The sequence below is a fragment of the Rhamphochromis sp. 'chilingali' genome, assembly GCF_963969265.1.
Source record: "Rhamphochromis sp. 'chilingali' genome assembly, chromosome: 6".
Lineage (NCBI taxonomy): Eukaryota > Metazoa > Chordata > Actinopteri > Cichliformes > Cichlidae > Rhamphochromis > Rhamphochromis sp. 'chilingali'.
In genome coordinates this window covers 39655015-39671139 of record NC_137933.1, presented here as the reverse complement: position 1 = coordinate 39671139, position 16125 = coordinate 39655015, and the positions used below count along the sequence as shown (strand labels likewise).

Genomic DNA, 16125 nt, shown 5'->3' with positions numbered 1-16125 from the left:
GCTCACACACAAACTACACCCTTTTTGGCTCCTACCTCAAAGCACACTGTGCACTGTCGATCTTATGTGCTGCACAATAATGTCTAATATTTAGTATTTACTGTTATATTCCCATATATCATCATGATGTTGTTTATTGTATTGCTCTCTTTTTCTTTGCTTGTTTTCTCTTTTTTCTTTCTCAACAGGTGATCCAGGTGATTGATATCTGTATTTTTTGTCTGTTTGTTTTGTTGGTTTTTGCCCTTTATCACCATTCCTCTTCCCTGCTCTTTTTCTTTCCCTCTTTCTTTCTCCCTTTTCTTTTCCCCAGTCAAGTCTGTCCCGTGTTCAGTAAATGAAAATAAAATAAACAATTAAAAAAAAGAAGACTGCTTTCTTCCATTTGTGCAACATCTCTAAAGTTAGAAATATCCTGTCTCAGAGTGATGCTGAAAAACTAGTTCATGCATTTATTACTTCCAGGCTGGACGACTGTAATTCATTATTATCAGGAAGTCCTAAAAGCTCAATGAAAAGCCTTCAGCTAATCCAAAATGCTGCAGCAAGAGTCCTGACAGGGACTAGAAAGAGAGAGCAGATTTCTCCTGTTTTGGCTTCCTGTTAAATCCAGAATTCAAAATCCTGCTCCTCACATACAAGGTCTTAAATAATCAGGCCCCATCTTATCGTAATGACCTTGTAGTACCATATCACCCTATTAGAGCACTTCGCTCTCACACTGCAGGCCTACTTGTTGTTCCTAGAGTATTTAAAAGTAGAATGGGAGGGAGAGCCTTCAGTTTTCAGGCCCCTTCAGGCTGCAATAGACGTAGGCTGCCGGGGATTCCCATGATACATTGAGTTTTTCCTTTCCAGTCACCTTTCTCACTCACTATGTGTTAACAGACCTCTCTGCATTGAATCATATCTGTTATTAACCTCTGTCTCTCTTCCACAGCATGTCTTTATCCTGTCTTCCTTCTCTCACCCCAGCCAATCACAGCAGATGGCCCCGCCCCTCCCTGAGCCTGGTTCTCCTTGAGGTTTCTTCCTGTTAAAAGGGAGTTTTTCCTTCCCACTGTCACCAAAGTGCTTGCTCATAGGGGGTCATATGATTGTTGGGTTTTTCTCTGTATATTATTGTAGGGTCTGCTTTACAATATAAAGCAATTTGAGGCAACCGTTGTTGTGATTTAGTGCTGTATAAATAAAATTGAATTGAACTGAAAAACTGAAAAAGTCATGTACTACCAGAGACTTGGAAGAGAGAGACCTAATGTTTTATATTCCACATCTCACTGTTTTACTCTGTGGTGCAGATGTGGATACTGTATTAGTCTTTCTTTGTAATTTTTCATGTTTATCTTGCAAATTTCGAGTTTGCTTTTTGGTGTTTGGGAGCTGACACAGTTTCTAAGGGGATGGGATTTTAGGGGGATAACAGGAGGAGAGAGGCTGCAGAGAACATGTAAGACTGTAACTCTGCTTCCTGGTCCCAACTCTGAATAGTCACATTTTGGGGGATTTAATAACTTTGGCCAGATTTTTATAAATGAGAGCTGCTCCATCCAAAGTGTGATGGATGCTGTCTTTCCTAACAAGACCAGGTTTTCTCCAGAAAGTTTTGCAATTATCTATAAAGCCCACATCGTTTTATGGACACCACTAAGCCAGCAATTTAAGGAGAACATGCAGCTAAACATGTCGCTCCAGGTCTGATTGGGGATGGAACAAGAGAAAACTAAAGAGTCCAACATTGTTTTTTCAAAACATTGACAGGACCTTTGTCAAGCGGTAAGTTTCCATGAACCAGCGAGGAGGCGAGCGGCAGCAGACCGAAGGACCAACAGCAGAGCAGCACAGTGCCAAACATCCTGCTGCTGGCAGACAAAAGAAGAAGAAAAACCTGCACCACAACTCCCACAATCCTCAGTTTCTCCAACAAGAGTGTCTGAAAGGAGGAAACAGACACAGCCTTCAGTTTACCTGAAAGAGGGGGAACGCCAAAACTTCCAAGTCACATTTTTTATTCATTCTCTGCATTCAAAAACCTTCATTAGTTGATACAAAGACAACTAACATGTGTGAAATTTTCTACCAAACAAGATTTGGATTTGGAGCTTGTTGGAATAAGTTTGATAACAGATATGATCTGATCCCACGTGAAATAAACTAACCTGCTGGTTTGTGAATTTCTCTTTATTTTCAGCACATAAGTTTGAGTATGTTAGTTATAAATTTCAGCACCAGGTGTTTTTTTTCTCCCTCAGATAAGAACCAACAAATTATTATTCTTATGTATAACTGAAGTGGATAACATCTGTTGAAATTTCCACTCTAAATAAAGAAGGATTATTTCAAAGTCTAAACCTTGGAGAAAAAAACAAATTAAATATTGTTCAGTAAAATATTTAAATACATCTCCCTTTCTTTCTTAGCAATAACACACAGTAGATGTTTTCATTAAGCACACTGTCAGTTACAGCATATATATATATATATATATATATATAAAATAAAAGATTAGTCAATGGTGATGTAAATCTTTATTTTTAGCCTCAGTCAAGGAGTTCTTTCACTCCTTTACAGTGAATCAGCTGCACGTGTAAATGTCATGGTCCCTCACATTGGAAAATCAAACTTAGCTCTTTGTCAGCATCACCTGTTAAAACTCCCACTGTCCAGATAAGATGTAACCACCCTGGTTCCATCCAATCACATCACACTGCTGCTGTATAAAAGCTCCTCCAATAGGTTGCCCTGACATGATCTAGCCATGGCCTTCCTGTGGATCCTCTCCTGCCTCGCCTTCATTGGCACCGCCTACGGTGAGACAAACTCTTTAAGGTTATAGCTCATTGGGTGAAGCATGTTGTAAATTGTCTTTTTTCGAAGCAGTGACGGATATATTGTAATTTATTCTCCTTTTTTTCCATTTTAATGACTCGTTTATTGACTTACGTTAAGAATTACATGCGAAGAAAGAAAAAGTAGAAGACGGTATAAAAAAAATGTTCAAGAATGGGGAAATCAAAGCGTTATATCAGTTTAATCACATAATGCAACATGATATGAAAATACAATAAAACTTTAACTGTGGAAAAGTAGCTCTCAGATTGTGGATTAAACAATCTGGTCCAGCTGAGAGATCTGTGTGGCGTATATGTGTCATTATGTTTTAAGCAGATCAGCATTAGAGAGAAACATTTGTTTAATTTTACAGTTAGTGCCAATGTTACAGTTACATTAATTTTATTTTCATTAATGGCATAATCCTGATGTTCTGATGTCACCAGGGTGCGGAGTTCCCGCCATCCGTCCTGTCATCACCGGTTACGCCCGCATTGTGAACGGTGAGGAGGCAGTGCCTCACTCCTGGCCCTGGCAGGTGTCCCTCCAGGTAAATGAAGAAACAAAGACGCTGTCACAGCTCACCACACAATCAGATGGAAATGTCTAACCGTTGATGTTCATTTTGCTGTAACAGGACTACACCGGCTTCCATTTCTGTGGTGGTTCTCTCATCAATGAGAACTGGGTGGTGACAGCTGCTCACTGCACCATCAGGTAACTTTAAGCTGGTTTTGACTGAAAACTCCAATTAAGACGTAGAGTCATGTTTGATGAGGAGAATCCTTGTTTAGAGGGCATTGCTGTGTATCTGGGGTAGAATAAAACTAAGTAAAAACAGTTTTCAGGTAATGTGGTGATCTCAGAAATGCCCACATGCTTCTGTTCTTTTCTGTGCAGGACCTCCGACCGTGTGATCCTCGGAGAGCACGACCGTTCCTCCAGTGCCGAGAACATCCAGACCCTGGCTCCCGGCAAGGTGGGTGAAACACTGCATCAGCTTTCATCGCATAGCTACATGTCAGGGTTTGTTGGCCGCTCATAACGATGTCACTTCCCAACAGGTGTTCAGGCACCCCAACTACAACAGTTACACCATCAACAACGACATCACACTCATCAAGCTGGCCACCCCTGCCCAACTGGGCACACGTGTTTCCCCAGTTTGTGTGGCCGAGACTTCCGACAACTTCCCCGGAGGCTTGAAGTGTGTGACCACTGGCTGGGGTCTGACCCGCTACAACGGTAAGAGCTCACCCACCTGTTATTCTTTGTTATTATGTCCTCGTAGACACTGATCGGTTAAACAATTATTAGATAGGGATTCATTCCAAACAATCACATATACCGTAAGTGGGTTTGGACTGTAATGAGACCACCAGGTGGAGCTTTAACAGTTGTGCTAAAACACGAGGAATGATAGAGCATGATAAAAAAGTCTCTAATGTCTGATGTGTTTGTGTGTGTGTTGCAGCTGCCAACACACCACCCCGTCTGCAGCAGGCTGCCCTGCCCCTGCTGACCAACACTAACTGCCAGTCTTACTGGGGCAGCCAAGTCACTGATCTGATGATCTGCGCTGGAGCCTCCGGAGCCTCCTCCTGCATGGTGAGTGGGACCTCCATCAATTACAGAAGCACTGATCCTGAGCTTCTTATATTGTGTTAAAAATCCATGTGTTATTTCTCAGGGTGACTCTGGTGGTCCTCTGGTCTGTGAGAAATCTGGAGCCTGGACTCTGGTTGGTATTGTGTCCTGGGGAAGCTCAACTTGCTCTACCTCCACTCCTGGAGTCTATGCCCGTGTCACCAAGCTGCGTGCCTGGATCGACCAGACCATCGCTGCCAACTGAGCATGTCACATATGAGAGGTTTCAGCACCAAGCTAGTCCTCAATAAAACACAGAAACAATGAAAATGACCTGCTCGAGAACGTGTCTTTTTCTCCTTAATATTCATCTTCATGTTTTTATTATGTGACCAGACAAATTATCACAACTATTAAAGAAACATTATTAATGTATTCATTGACAAAAATGGACAAATGACCCAACATAAACTCTTCTGTAGAAATTCATTTTAAGACATCGAGCATTCGGTGAATGAAGTGTGGTGAACTCCAGAAGAGTTTTATTACGTTGGACTTGCCTGGTGTTTAGCAGCACCAGGATCAGGTTGGCCTAGCTATACATAAATACTAGAAGCAGTGAATAAAAACTATTTTTTATGGTAAAAAACCAAATATTTTATGCTCCTTAATTGATAAAGAAACACACGTTAATATGAATGAGATATAGTTAAGAGTTATGATTGTGGGCATCACTTTTTGACTTCCTTACAAGATTAAAGCACAATCCACACATAGATTTCTTTGTCTTTCTTCATTCAGTAATTCATATGCATCTACACACACACACATATATAATATATATATCTATATATATACATATATAGATAGATATATAGAGATGTGTTTTCACATCTTCAGGTTACACTGATATGATTACACACACTGTCCTCATCAGTTATTTATTACAGCACATTTAATGCGACACAAAACAAAAAGATCACAGATCATATTTGCTGTATGAGTCTCTGCCTTCGCTCCTCATCACAGCAGCTTGTTATCAGGTGCGTCTTGGGGGGCACACGTGGCCAACTCGGCGGCAGTAGCAGATGGCGTTGAAGAAGCGGCAGTAGCAGGTGTCACAGGGATCACAACAGGGAAGCGGGTAGCCCAAACAGGACTGCTGGTGAGGGATGCAGCGACGAGGTGAACGCATGGCCCGACCCTGCAGCTGTAAGGCTGCAGACGTGTCCTGCAAACATAAACGCAGCAAGCAGATGAATTCACTTTGTTAAGGTAAACCTGTTAACAGGGAGTCACGAGGTAAAGAGTAAACTGCTGGTTTAAATGCTGCACCTCATCATAGGAGCCTGTATCCATCAAAAAATGATCTTCTACAGAGTCCACAGGGAGGAGGGCAGGCTCGTGCATGCGGTCAGGTACTTGACTTCTTTCTGCAAATCAGAAAACACAGCAGAATGTATTTTGCATTTTTTTTGCTTACCGTAATCCATTGTGTTTAATCTGCTGAATGTGAAAAATCAATTTCAAAATACTTCAAAATAACTGCAGTCAAATGTAAAAGATTGGGCTTACTAGATGTGATGTAAAACAAAAAAAATAGTGACAAAACAGAAAACTATATGTTCAGAGGTCTACTTTTTCTATCTATAAATATTCATGCTTCCACTGTTAAATGGATTAATCCTGCCAACCGTGGTGTGTTGGAGAGACAGTGGTTGGAGCTCTCTGAATGAAGAGATGTTACTGACCGATTTCAGATAGGAAGGAGGTTTCAGTGCGACGTCCAGCGACAGGACCTTCATCGAGCGGTAAGTTTCCATGAACCAGCGAGGAGGCGAGCGGCAGCAGACCGAAGGACCAACAGCAGAGCAGCACAGTGCCAAACATCCTGCTGCTGGCAGACAAAAGAAGAAGAAAAACCTGCACCACAACTCCCACAATCCTCAGTTTCTCCAACAAGAGTCTCTGAAGGAGGAAAACAGACACAGACATTCAAAAACCTTCATTAGTTGATACAAAGACAACTAACATGTGTGAAATTTTCTACCAAACAAGTTTTGGATTTGGAGCTTGTTGGAGTAAGTTTGATAACAGATATGATCTGATCCCACGTGAAATAAACTAACCTGCTGGTTTGTGAATTTCTCTTTATTTTCAGCACATAAGTTTGAGTATGTTAGTTATAAATTTCAGCACCAAGTGTTTCTTTTTTCAGATTAGAACCAGCAGAGTATTATTCTTATGCATAACCAAATCTGTTGAAATTTCCACACTGAGCAGATTGCAAACCTTGGAGGAAAACAAATTAAATATTGTTCCGTAAAATATTAAATTACATCTCCCTTTCTTCCTTAGCAATAACCCACAGCACTGGTTTTAATCACTTTCCTGTATGATGAAAACAAGTCATGCATAAAGCAAGGAGAGATTCTCATTAAGCACGTTGTCATTTACATCCACAGTGAAGCTCGTCAGCAGTTAAAAACAAAATCATTCCTGCTGGGTTTCATTAGTGGTGCAAAGGACATTTAGTACTAGGCTGCATAGTTCCACTTTGTTTTATTAAAATAATTTTACACTGCTGAATTTGACTTTTTATTAAACTTATTTTTTAAATTATCAAAAACACAACTGTAATAATAAAAAGATAACTGTGGATGTTTATTTCTACAACAAAATTGTATCCCTGGAAAAATCTCTTTTACAGCATAATATTCCTGTTATTGTCACTAATACACCAGAAGGCTTAAATAAAACTTCAGTTTTAATCATAAATAAAATCTTATTTACTTCCTACATAAACTGAATCAGAAGAGAACCAGACGGAGATGTGACTCACCTGTTGCTGTGACTCTTCACTGTGACTCTCTGAGATGACGAGGGGCAATTTAAAGACCCCTGGACAGGAAGAAGGTCACATGACCCACAGGTTTGGTATGGAATGGCACCCACTGTGCATGTGCATCATCCCGCGACCTTGCAGAGATACATCAAATGGAGCATGATGGAAGCTCTAAGGCTAATTTAAACTATACGTGAGACTGTATAGCAGGGGGTTGGGGCATCTATTAGTATGGTGATTATGTCGTTAAGGTCACTTCTGTCCATTTTCATCTATATACGACAAAAACAAATGAGGAATATATTAAAAACTGGACAGACAGTTGAGTGTCTAATAGAAAACACAATATTCTTCTATGTGGAAACTATTTATTTTATCTTTTTCTTTATTTTCTAGTACAAAATCAGAGCAAATATCACCTCAGGGTACTTAGTCTTGTAAGATAGAAAGACTGGCAGCGGGCTGTTTTACAGAGGGAAACCCAGATACTGCCTGGGTAAAGGTAAAAACTCCCTTTTAATAAGAAGAAATCTTTAATAAAACCAGTTGTGGGGAATGTGAAAAAGACAAGGAGACAACAGAAAGGCAAAACAAACAAAAAAGCAGAGGCTAGTAACCGCAGATACGACAGATAAGCCCTGGAGCCAGAGATATCTGCAGCAAGGAAAAGGAAGAGCGAGGTCAGAGAGAGCAACACATGAACACAGAATCACTGTGTTACTGAAACACAGTAATCCTGCAGAAGCAGCAGCAGATGTGACACTTCAGGTCTGCAGAACCAGTTTTAGAAGCGTGTGTTCAGGAAACCTTCTTCTCCCAGTTGGAGTAGATTTGTGCTCCACCTCGACTCTGAGAAGACCTAAGGTCCTCAGCGTTGGGCAGATGACCCAGTACGGATCTCCCTGCTCAAACTCTTCCCTGGTGTGATTTTTTTGGTTCTTTTTTGTCGTTATTTTTGAGATATTTGGTACCTTTGTTTGCAGAATAGATGACAGAGGAGGATATAAAGGCAGGCTAGGTTCTTGTCCAGCCTGAAATGTTTTCACATAGTGGTTTAACTGAATTTGGTCTTCTTTTTTCTTACCAGCCCAGAGTGGTAAATGAACTGATCTAGGAAACAGGACCGATTGATTCGATAAGCCTGCGTGAGTTCAAATAAAAATAAAAAAAATTAACTATGTGGATAAAAAAAGTAAATTGTAAATTTATTCAATGTGCCTTTATTTTGTTCCTTAATCAGTAAAAGTAGTCGTGTTTGCCTCTGTGCTGTCAGTTATGATCTGAGTGCTCATTAGAGCTCGGTACACTCAGTAATAATCCTCTCAGGGTGCTTTAATGGAGAACATTAGATCAGCTGCTTCCTTCATGTTTCTTCTATTATTGTCAATCTGCTGCTTTGGTTAGACTTCCTCCTCCTCATCCTCTGTCTGCCAACATGCTGCCAATTCTCTGAATAGTGACACACTGTTGACATCATCGCCGCACTCAGTACAAATGAGATCGGACACAGCTGCAGTTGCACATAGCATCTGCGCTCAGAATCAACTGATTACAGCCCATCAGCAGGAAATGGACTTAATAAACATGTTTGTCTTCACATACTTCCTGTTTCAGCCTGAACTCTTACCACAGTCATGTGTGGGTTCTGTTTCTTTCATGTGATCATAATACAACTACATACAATTTAAACAATTTTAATATTTGCATAATCTGATTATGTTAACACTGTGACAGTGTTGCATAACTACTTGCACTTCTAAATAGGTGCAAGTAATAAAGCGAGTGTCCATAGCACTCGCTTTATTCTATTATTTTTTATGCTTAGAGTTTTTTTTATGTTTTTTTTAGTTAGTTGTTTATTTAGTTGTGTTAAAGGGAACTCGCAAAGTAAGAATTTCATTGCAGCTTAACATTTGTGTTTTACGGTGTATGTGACAATAAACTTCTTGAATCTTGAATATATACAGGTCAATGACATGTATCCATGTATAAAAGTGACTGTAATTTGTTACGATTCGATGTTGTCAGTGTTTTGTTTTAGGCGTGACTGTTATGTGTTTCCTGTTTTACTTTGAAGGTCTGTCTTATCTCAGTGTGTTCAGGTTACGCTTCCTTGTCTCGTCAGTTCTGATTTGCCCCAGCTGTGTTTCCCTCCTGTTGTCCATTCCCTGATTGCTCCCTCTATGTATTTAAGCCCTGTGTTTCAGTTTGTCATGTTTGTGATCTCCTCCTGTGTTGTAAATAGTTTGTTGTATATAGATGTAAATAGTTGTCGATACTGTTTTAACTCGGTAGCTGTAGGGGTGAGAAGCCATTTTTCTTTGGCAATCTTTTCTCCTGTTTTTGGTTAGGGAGGCAGGTAAGACACCTGTGATTTTCGTTTGGGGTTTTCTGTGAAGGTAAGCCAGCTGCATTTCATTTCTAGAGTTTCTGTTTGTTGTTTTGGCTATGCTCACCCTGATGCCTGCTACCTTTTGGGACTCAATAAACTGACTGGCTGTTGTGAAATCCGTGGTAGCTGTTTTTTGTTGGTTCGTCCTCCTTGAGAGCAGGGAGTGTGGGGGCATTTTTCCTTATTTTTATTTTCCTTATGTCGCACGCCGGTTCCCTGGGCTAGGGTGTAACAAATTACTAAACATTTCATGAAATAGATTCTTGAATTAAAACTGAACTTCAATCATGTCTTGGTTTATTTAAAATTTGCTGTGGCAAAATAGAGGCCAAGTTAAATTTTATTTACATAGTGCCAAATCACAACAAAGTTGCCTCAATAATACAGAGAAAACGCCAACAATCAGATGACCTGTTATCAGCAAGCACTTTGGCGACAGTGGGGAAAAAACTCCCTTTTAACGGGAAGAAACCTCTGGCAAAACCAGACTCAGGGAGGCTGGGGGTGAGGGGAAGGAGACGGGACAAAAACACACTGTGGAAAAGAGCCGGAGATTAATAATAACCAATGATTAAATGCAGAGAGGTGTATAAACCCATATAGAGTGAAGAAGAAACACTCAGTAGCAGTCTACACCTATTGCAGTTGTCCCGAACTCGAAGATATTGAGGAGGAAAACAACACTGGTCCTGAAGAGTCTGGTCAAACAATGATTTTATTGAACACAGGGAGATGGATATTGCATACAATCAGCATAGATCTCCACCCAAAAATACACAAGCAATTGCTTTTATAATGTCAGGGTTTGACACCCCTTCTCGCGTTTTTGCATCTTAAGAACATTATTTGCATTTTTTACAGACAACGATCAATTTTAAGAGATAAATGCAGACACCGAAGTTCCCCTCCCTAGCATCTTCGTCCAAATATGGCGATGAATCCAGGCCCTGAAGGTCCCCAGGGACTTGTCGTCTTTTTGACACATCTTCTGTCACCTGTTACTAAGCGAACTGAAGAATCTTCTCGGATGAGAGGTGAAACGTCTTCAAGCAACTTAAAGAAGTCCAGACGCTTTTCTTTGCAAGCTCCTTTGACTCAAACGCCACAGGTTGCTGAATAGTTTCAGGCCTTTGCTCAGGCCTGTTTCTAGATTATATGTACTATATGTTTTGTAAGCGTGTATGCAGTTTTAACCTTCTATAGCTCCAAGTCACTTACACAATAGATCGCCCGGACATCGCGCCGAACGAGGTTTATGACCTTTCCTTAATTGACTGAGCTTTAACTCTTTAATAACCACAAAATGTGCGTATACAATTATTATGGCTGCCCCTGTAATAAAAGGTTAATGTAAAGCCAGCAGGTTTAATAACCATCTTAATGCAATGTCAATGCTGTAGATTATATTGTTAATGCAATATTAATGCTGCAGGATATATTGTAGCTGTAAAATAATTTCTTTAATTCCACACAGTAAAACTAAGTAAGGTCTCAGGGTCGCCGGATCCAACCCTAACTATATCAAAAAAAGAAAATTCACAAGACAAATGACAAGAACTATGTAATTGTCCAAAAACTTATGGACCTCCGTGTATTTGCAGAGTTCTCCTTTTGCCGTAGGTTCTATTTTCCACCAGTGTGTCACGTATCATCTAGCAGGTGTTTCATGTTAAGGTGCAGACAAACATTACACTGACAAATGATGACGATTTTATTTTTATAGCACATTTCATTACATATACACTCAATGTGCTTAACACAGAAAATGGAGATGTGCAGGTTTACAATGCGGGGAAAACACAGAGCAGGACAAATCAACACCTGCTGACTTTAGCCTGTGTGAATAAAAAGGCTTTGCGTGTGTTAATAAAGTGCTTCACAACTGTGAACAGATGTAGAAAATAAACCACATCTGGCAAGTTTAAGCGACTAAGGCTGAAAAAACTGCAGACAGCTCAAAGTGCGCGGTTCCAAAGATAACATTTTAATGCTTCAATTGAAAAGACTACCAGTAAAAGACTATGCAGCATACCTTGATAGATATATGACCTGGTGGTAAATACGCTAAAGGGTTACCTAGGCAACCAGAGCCATGGATGTCTGCTAGTGTCCAACTGTCAGCAACAAACTGATGTGTGGAGAGCAAATTGCTTGCTGTGGTGCAGCCTAAATCCAGCCACATCATAGACTGTATATAAAGGATAGACACAGCTTCAGCTTCAGCCTGCACTCTTTCCAATGGCCAGCAGGGAGTGGCTTCAAAAAGAAGTCAAACTGCAAAGAAGATATGATCCAGTCACGCTTGATTTGTGACTTCACTAAACACTTTTTTGATGAAATGATAGTCTCAGTTCCTACTTTTGCTCACTTACTGAACGTAATCTGATGCTTACTTTAGAATAATGGTGTTTAAAAAGTAATAAGGTGAAGCACATTATGCCACTAATGGACAAGTTGCTACATATATTTTATGGGCATGTGGTGTCCCATTTCAAAATCCCAACAGGGTAACCGTGAAAATGCTCAGCCCGAGATTTCACTTTAACTTGATCACGTCCAACTTTTATATACAGTCTATGCACCAAAAGCATTTTAGAAATAAGCTTCCAGACCAAGCATTCAAATCAACTTTAGCATCGCAGGCAGGAGGGCCGAGCTGTTTTCTGTTTTGTCTGATTAGTTCAATTCACTTTTGACCTCACAGTATCCATCTCCCTCTATCATCAAGGCACAGCGTTGGTTATTTCGGGGCTATAAATCTATAGATATTTGCAAATCATTCAGTTAAAAAAAAAATCAAAAATATTATTGTTTTTATTGTAACATAATTAGGTGGATATTTATAGTTTCTTTTAAACATCAGTCTGAGTCCCAGAGCCTGAACCTGTTAACTGTTTATTCTGCAGATGAACTTAAGTTTCATTTTATTGTTTGTGGTTTGGACACTTTCGGTTCACCGCTGTCAGAAAATCAGTGATCCGTATCACTATATTCTCTCCACCGATCTTATCAACTGTGCAGCGCTGTGCACAATGACAGCAGTGGCTCTGTGCTGCTAACACACTGTTGGGGTGTCTTGCTTTAAAAATATTATTCTTGTTCAAGAAAGTTTTTATGAGCATTGCATTACTACAGTCACTGTAATTGGGGACCCGAGTGCTGATATTACACACAGTGCGTCCTCGGAGACTTGAAACACAAAGAATCTTTTCTTTCACAAACCAGGTCGAGGAGAAATCACACACACCCCTCCAGCTCTGACTCACTCTCACCTGACTGATTGATCGATGCTCTCCTTCTCACACACGCACTGGTTTCTCACACAGACGGAGCTAATCGACCAGGCAGAGCAGTCGAGCTCGGAAGCTGTCAGACTTGAATATCTGTCATCAGCTGAGCCGGAAATCAGGGGAAAGCTGACGGTGACCCTGTATTTGGGTCCATCCCGGAGCTTTCGGTCATGGTTTTCGAGTCTCTGGTCAGCGACCTGCTCAATAGGTTCATCGGAGACTACGTGGAGAATCTCGACAAGTCTCAGCTCAAGATCGGGATCTGGGGAGGTGGGTTCTGCAGCTAGCTAGGAACTGTCTCTGTTGTACACGCATCCGAGCCAGACTCCGTTCGAAAATTTCTAAATTTAGTGCTTGCGTCTTTTTGCACAACTTGACAAGTATAATTAAAGTGTCTGAACACATACTGTAAAGCGATAGAGTTTATTGATAATATCGGCATCAATTTAAGCTGTAATTTAGTATGTGTTCTGGTGAAATTTTAACTTTCGTTAAAGCTTCGTCTGGTGTTTGGGCTACACCTCCACTTAATATACAGCGAAGTAGAAGCGGAAGCTACTGAGTGCTGTGGTTGAATATTATTTTTTGCTGACTGGGGATGCTTTAAGTTTGTTAAATGTTCGCCGAACTAAAGAGTGACTCACAGCGAGAGAATAAACACGGACATGTGAGTGTTTTCACGTCCAGCTTTCACAGCGACTCGTTGTTATTGAATTACCGGATATTACAACGAGGTCAGGCGCTGGAGGGGGACTGAACTTTGCAGCCCACATTCGGGTCCAGTAACTGCAAGCAGACGGACCCTCAGCCCGCTGCACATGTCCTGGTGTTTGGGCCTCATCCAGATACCAGATCAGTCAGCGTGAAGTGGCGCTGAAGTTAAAGTGACACACAGAAGGTGCATTCAGTTAATTCAGTTAACCTGCAGCTTATCAGACACACACACACACTGCAGCACGTCTGCGGTTAAGCCATTATCATCAGCATGGTTATTTTTGTCACTGCTACACAGACTGATTAAATGCTTTCACTTAAACATATTAAAATGATGTTACAGCAAAGCCACGGCTGGAAATTTAATTGAATAGTCTTTCATGAGGAAGTTAACTGGGACTCATTAACCTTTTAATGTCTGTTACTTGTGCAATATAACAAGCAAACATCCTCAAGTTAGTTAGCCTTTGTGTACATGTTCAAACCAGTTTCAGTAAAAACTCCAGGACATTACATGTCAGTAATATGTGAACATGGCAGAAGTGTAACATGTGGGCAATGTGCTGCCGCCTGTCTGGCTACATTCCTGCTTCCTAATGTTTCCTCATATCTGTAAACATGCTGCTGGCACACATGAGAAGGAAGCTTCTCTCCACTAATCAAATACTGGCTTAGCTGCTTATGGAAAATCACCTGAAGGATTTCACATCCAGGTGGATCCTGGGCAGGTTTATCGATAAAACTGCTGTAGCAAAATCAGGCTGATACACCCGAGTATTTGTATCAGAATGAGTTTAAAGTTTTACCTTAATTTTGCCAAATGAAGCATCTAAAGGGATACGTGTGAAACATATGATTCTTTTTGTAAACACACAATCAGATATGCTGACTCTGATTCTTCTTCTGATTTCTTACAGGAAATGTTGTCCTTGAGAACCTGCGAGTTAAAGAAAATGCTCTGGTAAGTCCCAAACCTCACACACTGACACGTGCAGCCTGTGGTTTAGTGTGATGATTTTATAGAGTGGCCTGAGCTTTTAATGTAAAGGAGTCTGTTTTTGGCCTTTGTACTCTGCTTGGTTGTCACATGGTGTTGTGATGGTGTGATAACTGTGGCCTCCTCATGGTTACAGAAGATTGCTAGCTTGTTAAATCATATGTGTTGTAAACACAGGCTAACCACATAATCTGTAGGCTGCAAAATTCTCACTTCCTGTTTGCTCTGAGATGCTTTAGTAGTTTGGAGTGTGTTTTGAGTGAGAATACTCAAAATGGCAGAGTTTAAGCCTGGACACCTGGCTCGTCATCCCTTTCCACAGGCCATGGTGCTAATAGTGTGTGCATTTGTGTTTCAGAGTGAGTTTGATGTTCCCTTCAAAGTGAAGGCCGGACAGATCGGTGAGTTCTGATGGTTGTTATTCACCTCATGCCATCTTTTTTGAAGCTCTTTGTGTGCTTTATTGCTTCACATCACAAGTCAGCCATCCCCATAGACCAAATATGTATCTACCCCCGCACACGCACACACACCCTCAAAACCTCGACGTTAGCATTTTGACACAGCAATGCTTCTTTTTTTTTTTGGCAGTAGCCTCAAGTGATCATATGTAAACATAATGGTAGGGTGGTAAATTCTTAGTTAATGCTACCAAACCTGTTTAGCAAGCTGCTGAAGGTTTAAGAGAGCAATTAAAAATCTAAGCTTACTCAGCTCCTTCCTGTTTAATCTGATGATGATCAGCTGGAAGTGATATCCCTACGTGCACGAGTGCAGATAGCCAGCATAAACACAAACACACCAAAAGCTGGACCAATCACCAGCATCTAGAAGACTTCTGTAAGGGTTGGGATGTTGAACATTTTCCTTTTGATAATCAGAAAGAATCTGTGTTTGTGTTTCAGGGAAGCTGACTTTGAAAATCCCCTGGAAGAACCTCTACAATGATGCTGTGGTTGCCACATTGGAGGGTCTTTACCTTCTGGTTGTCCCTGGAGCCAGTAAGTTATGCTGAATTTGCAGATAAGCATCTTTCCAGGCAAGTGTCACATGAAGTAGAAGAAGAAACAGGAAGTTGAACTCAGAAGGTGGACGATACATTTTCTTTTGAGCTGGTAATCAGTTGTATACAGCTTATGATAACTCCTATATACATACACACACACACACACACAGGAGAGGGGGTTTTTTTTCAGGCTTTTCTAACAGATGGCATCATGGAGGCGTGGCTAGTTTACTAACAGTGTGTTGCTTTTGATAAAGGAGTGTTTTCTCAGCTTTTATGTGTGTGTTCCAGCTGGATCTCAGCTGAAAACGAGTCCGTATAACGGTAAGCTACCAGTTCAGAGGTGGAGGTTCGGGTTTAGGTCCGATCCGTTCTCTGGGCTTCCTGTCAGGGCTGCACGATGTCAAAAAACAAATAAGTGTATGATAACAGCGGTTTAACTTGTAATCTGTTTTTAAATTC

The 16125-nt window shown here is 40.7% G+C and overlaps 3 protein-coding genes across 7 annotated transcripts in view; 2 read left to right on the top strand and 1 right to left on the bottom strand.

Moving 5' to 3' along the window:
- Window positions 1-2758: 2758 nt before the first annotated feature.
- LOC308398819 (chymotrypsin A-like) lies at window positions 2759-4732 on the top strand (the record flags this gene model as incomplete). Its single annotated transcript, XM_080885643.1, has 7 exons — window positions 2759-2810; window positions 3279-3382; window positions 3470-3549; window positions 3733-3811; window positions 3897-4077; window positions 4307-4440; window positions 4523-4732. The coding sequence occupies 7 exons, from the start codon at window positions 2759-2761 to the stop codon at window positions 4682-4684; spliced, it is 792 nt and encodes a 263-aa protein (XP_080741769.1). The 3' UTR covers window positions 4685-4732.
- Window positions 4733-5003: 271 nt separating this feature from the next.
- Window positions 5004-6326, bottom strand: agrp (agouti related neuropeptide). The gene is made up of 3 exons (XM_080885154.1): window positions 6171-6326; window positions 5755-5852; window positions 5004-5650 (listed from the first exon to the last, which is right to left on the bottom strand). Exons 1-3 carry the CDS (start codon window positions 6307-6309, stop codon window positions 5459-5461), a joined length of 429 nt encoding a protein of 142 aa, XP_080741280.1. The 5' UTR covers window positions 6310-6326; the 3' UTR covers window positions 5004-5458.
- A 6658-nt stretch (window positions 6327-12984) lies between these two features.
- The window catches only part of vps13c (vacuolar protein sorting 13 homolog C), a 52875-nt gene continuing 49734 nt past the window's right edge, over window positions 12985-16125 (top strand). For 2 of the 5 annotated variants that reach the window (XM_080885676.1, XM_080885680.1), the window contains exons 1-5: window positions 12985-13216; window positions 14578-14621; window positions 15016-15058; window positions 15563-15658; window positions 15955-15987. In XM_080885676.1, coding sequence (XP_080741802.1) covers window positions 13117-13216; window positions 14578-14621; window positions 15016-15058; window positions 15563-15658; window positions 15955-15987 — 316 coding nt within the window. In that variant the 5' untranslated portion in view covers window positions 12985-13116. The remainder of the gene's footprint in view (window positions 13217-14577; window positions 14622-15015; window positions 15059-15562; window positions 15659-15954; window positions 15988-16125) is intronic. The other 3 variants (XM_080885679.1, XM_080885677.1, XM_080885678.1) reach the window with 2 other exon arrangements.

Excerpts from the sequence above, each read along its gene's own strand:
- agrp (XM_080885154.1), bottom strand. The coding sequence starts at position 6,309 with ATGTTTGGCACTGTGCTGCTCTGCTGTTGGTCCTTCGGTCTGCTGCCG. Across the intron at positions 5,853-6,170 it reads CTCCTTCCTATCTGAAATCG|AAAGAAGTCAAGTACCTGAC; the intron begins GTCAGTAACATC and ends TCTGATTTGCAG. Across the intron at positions 5,651-5,754 it reads ATACAGGCTCCTATGATGAG|GACACGTCTGCAGCCTTACA; the intron begins GTGCAGCATTTA and ends TTATGTTTGCAG.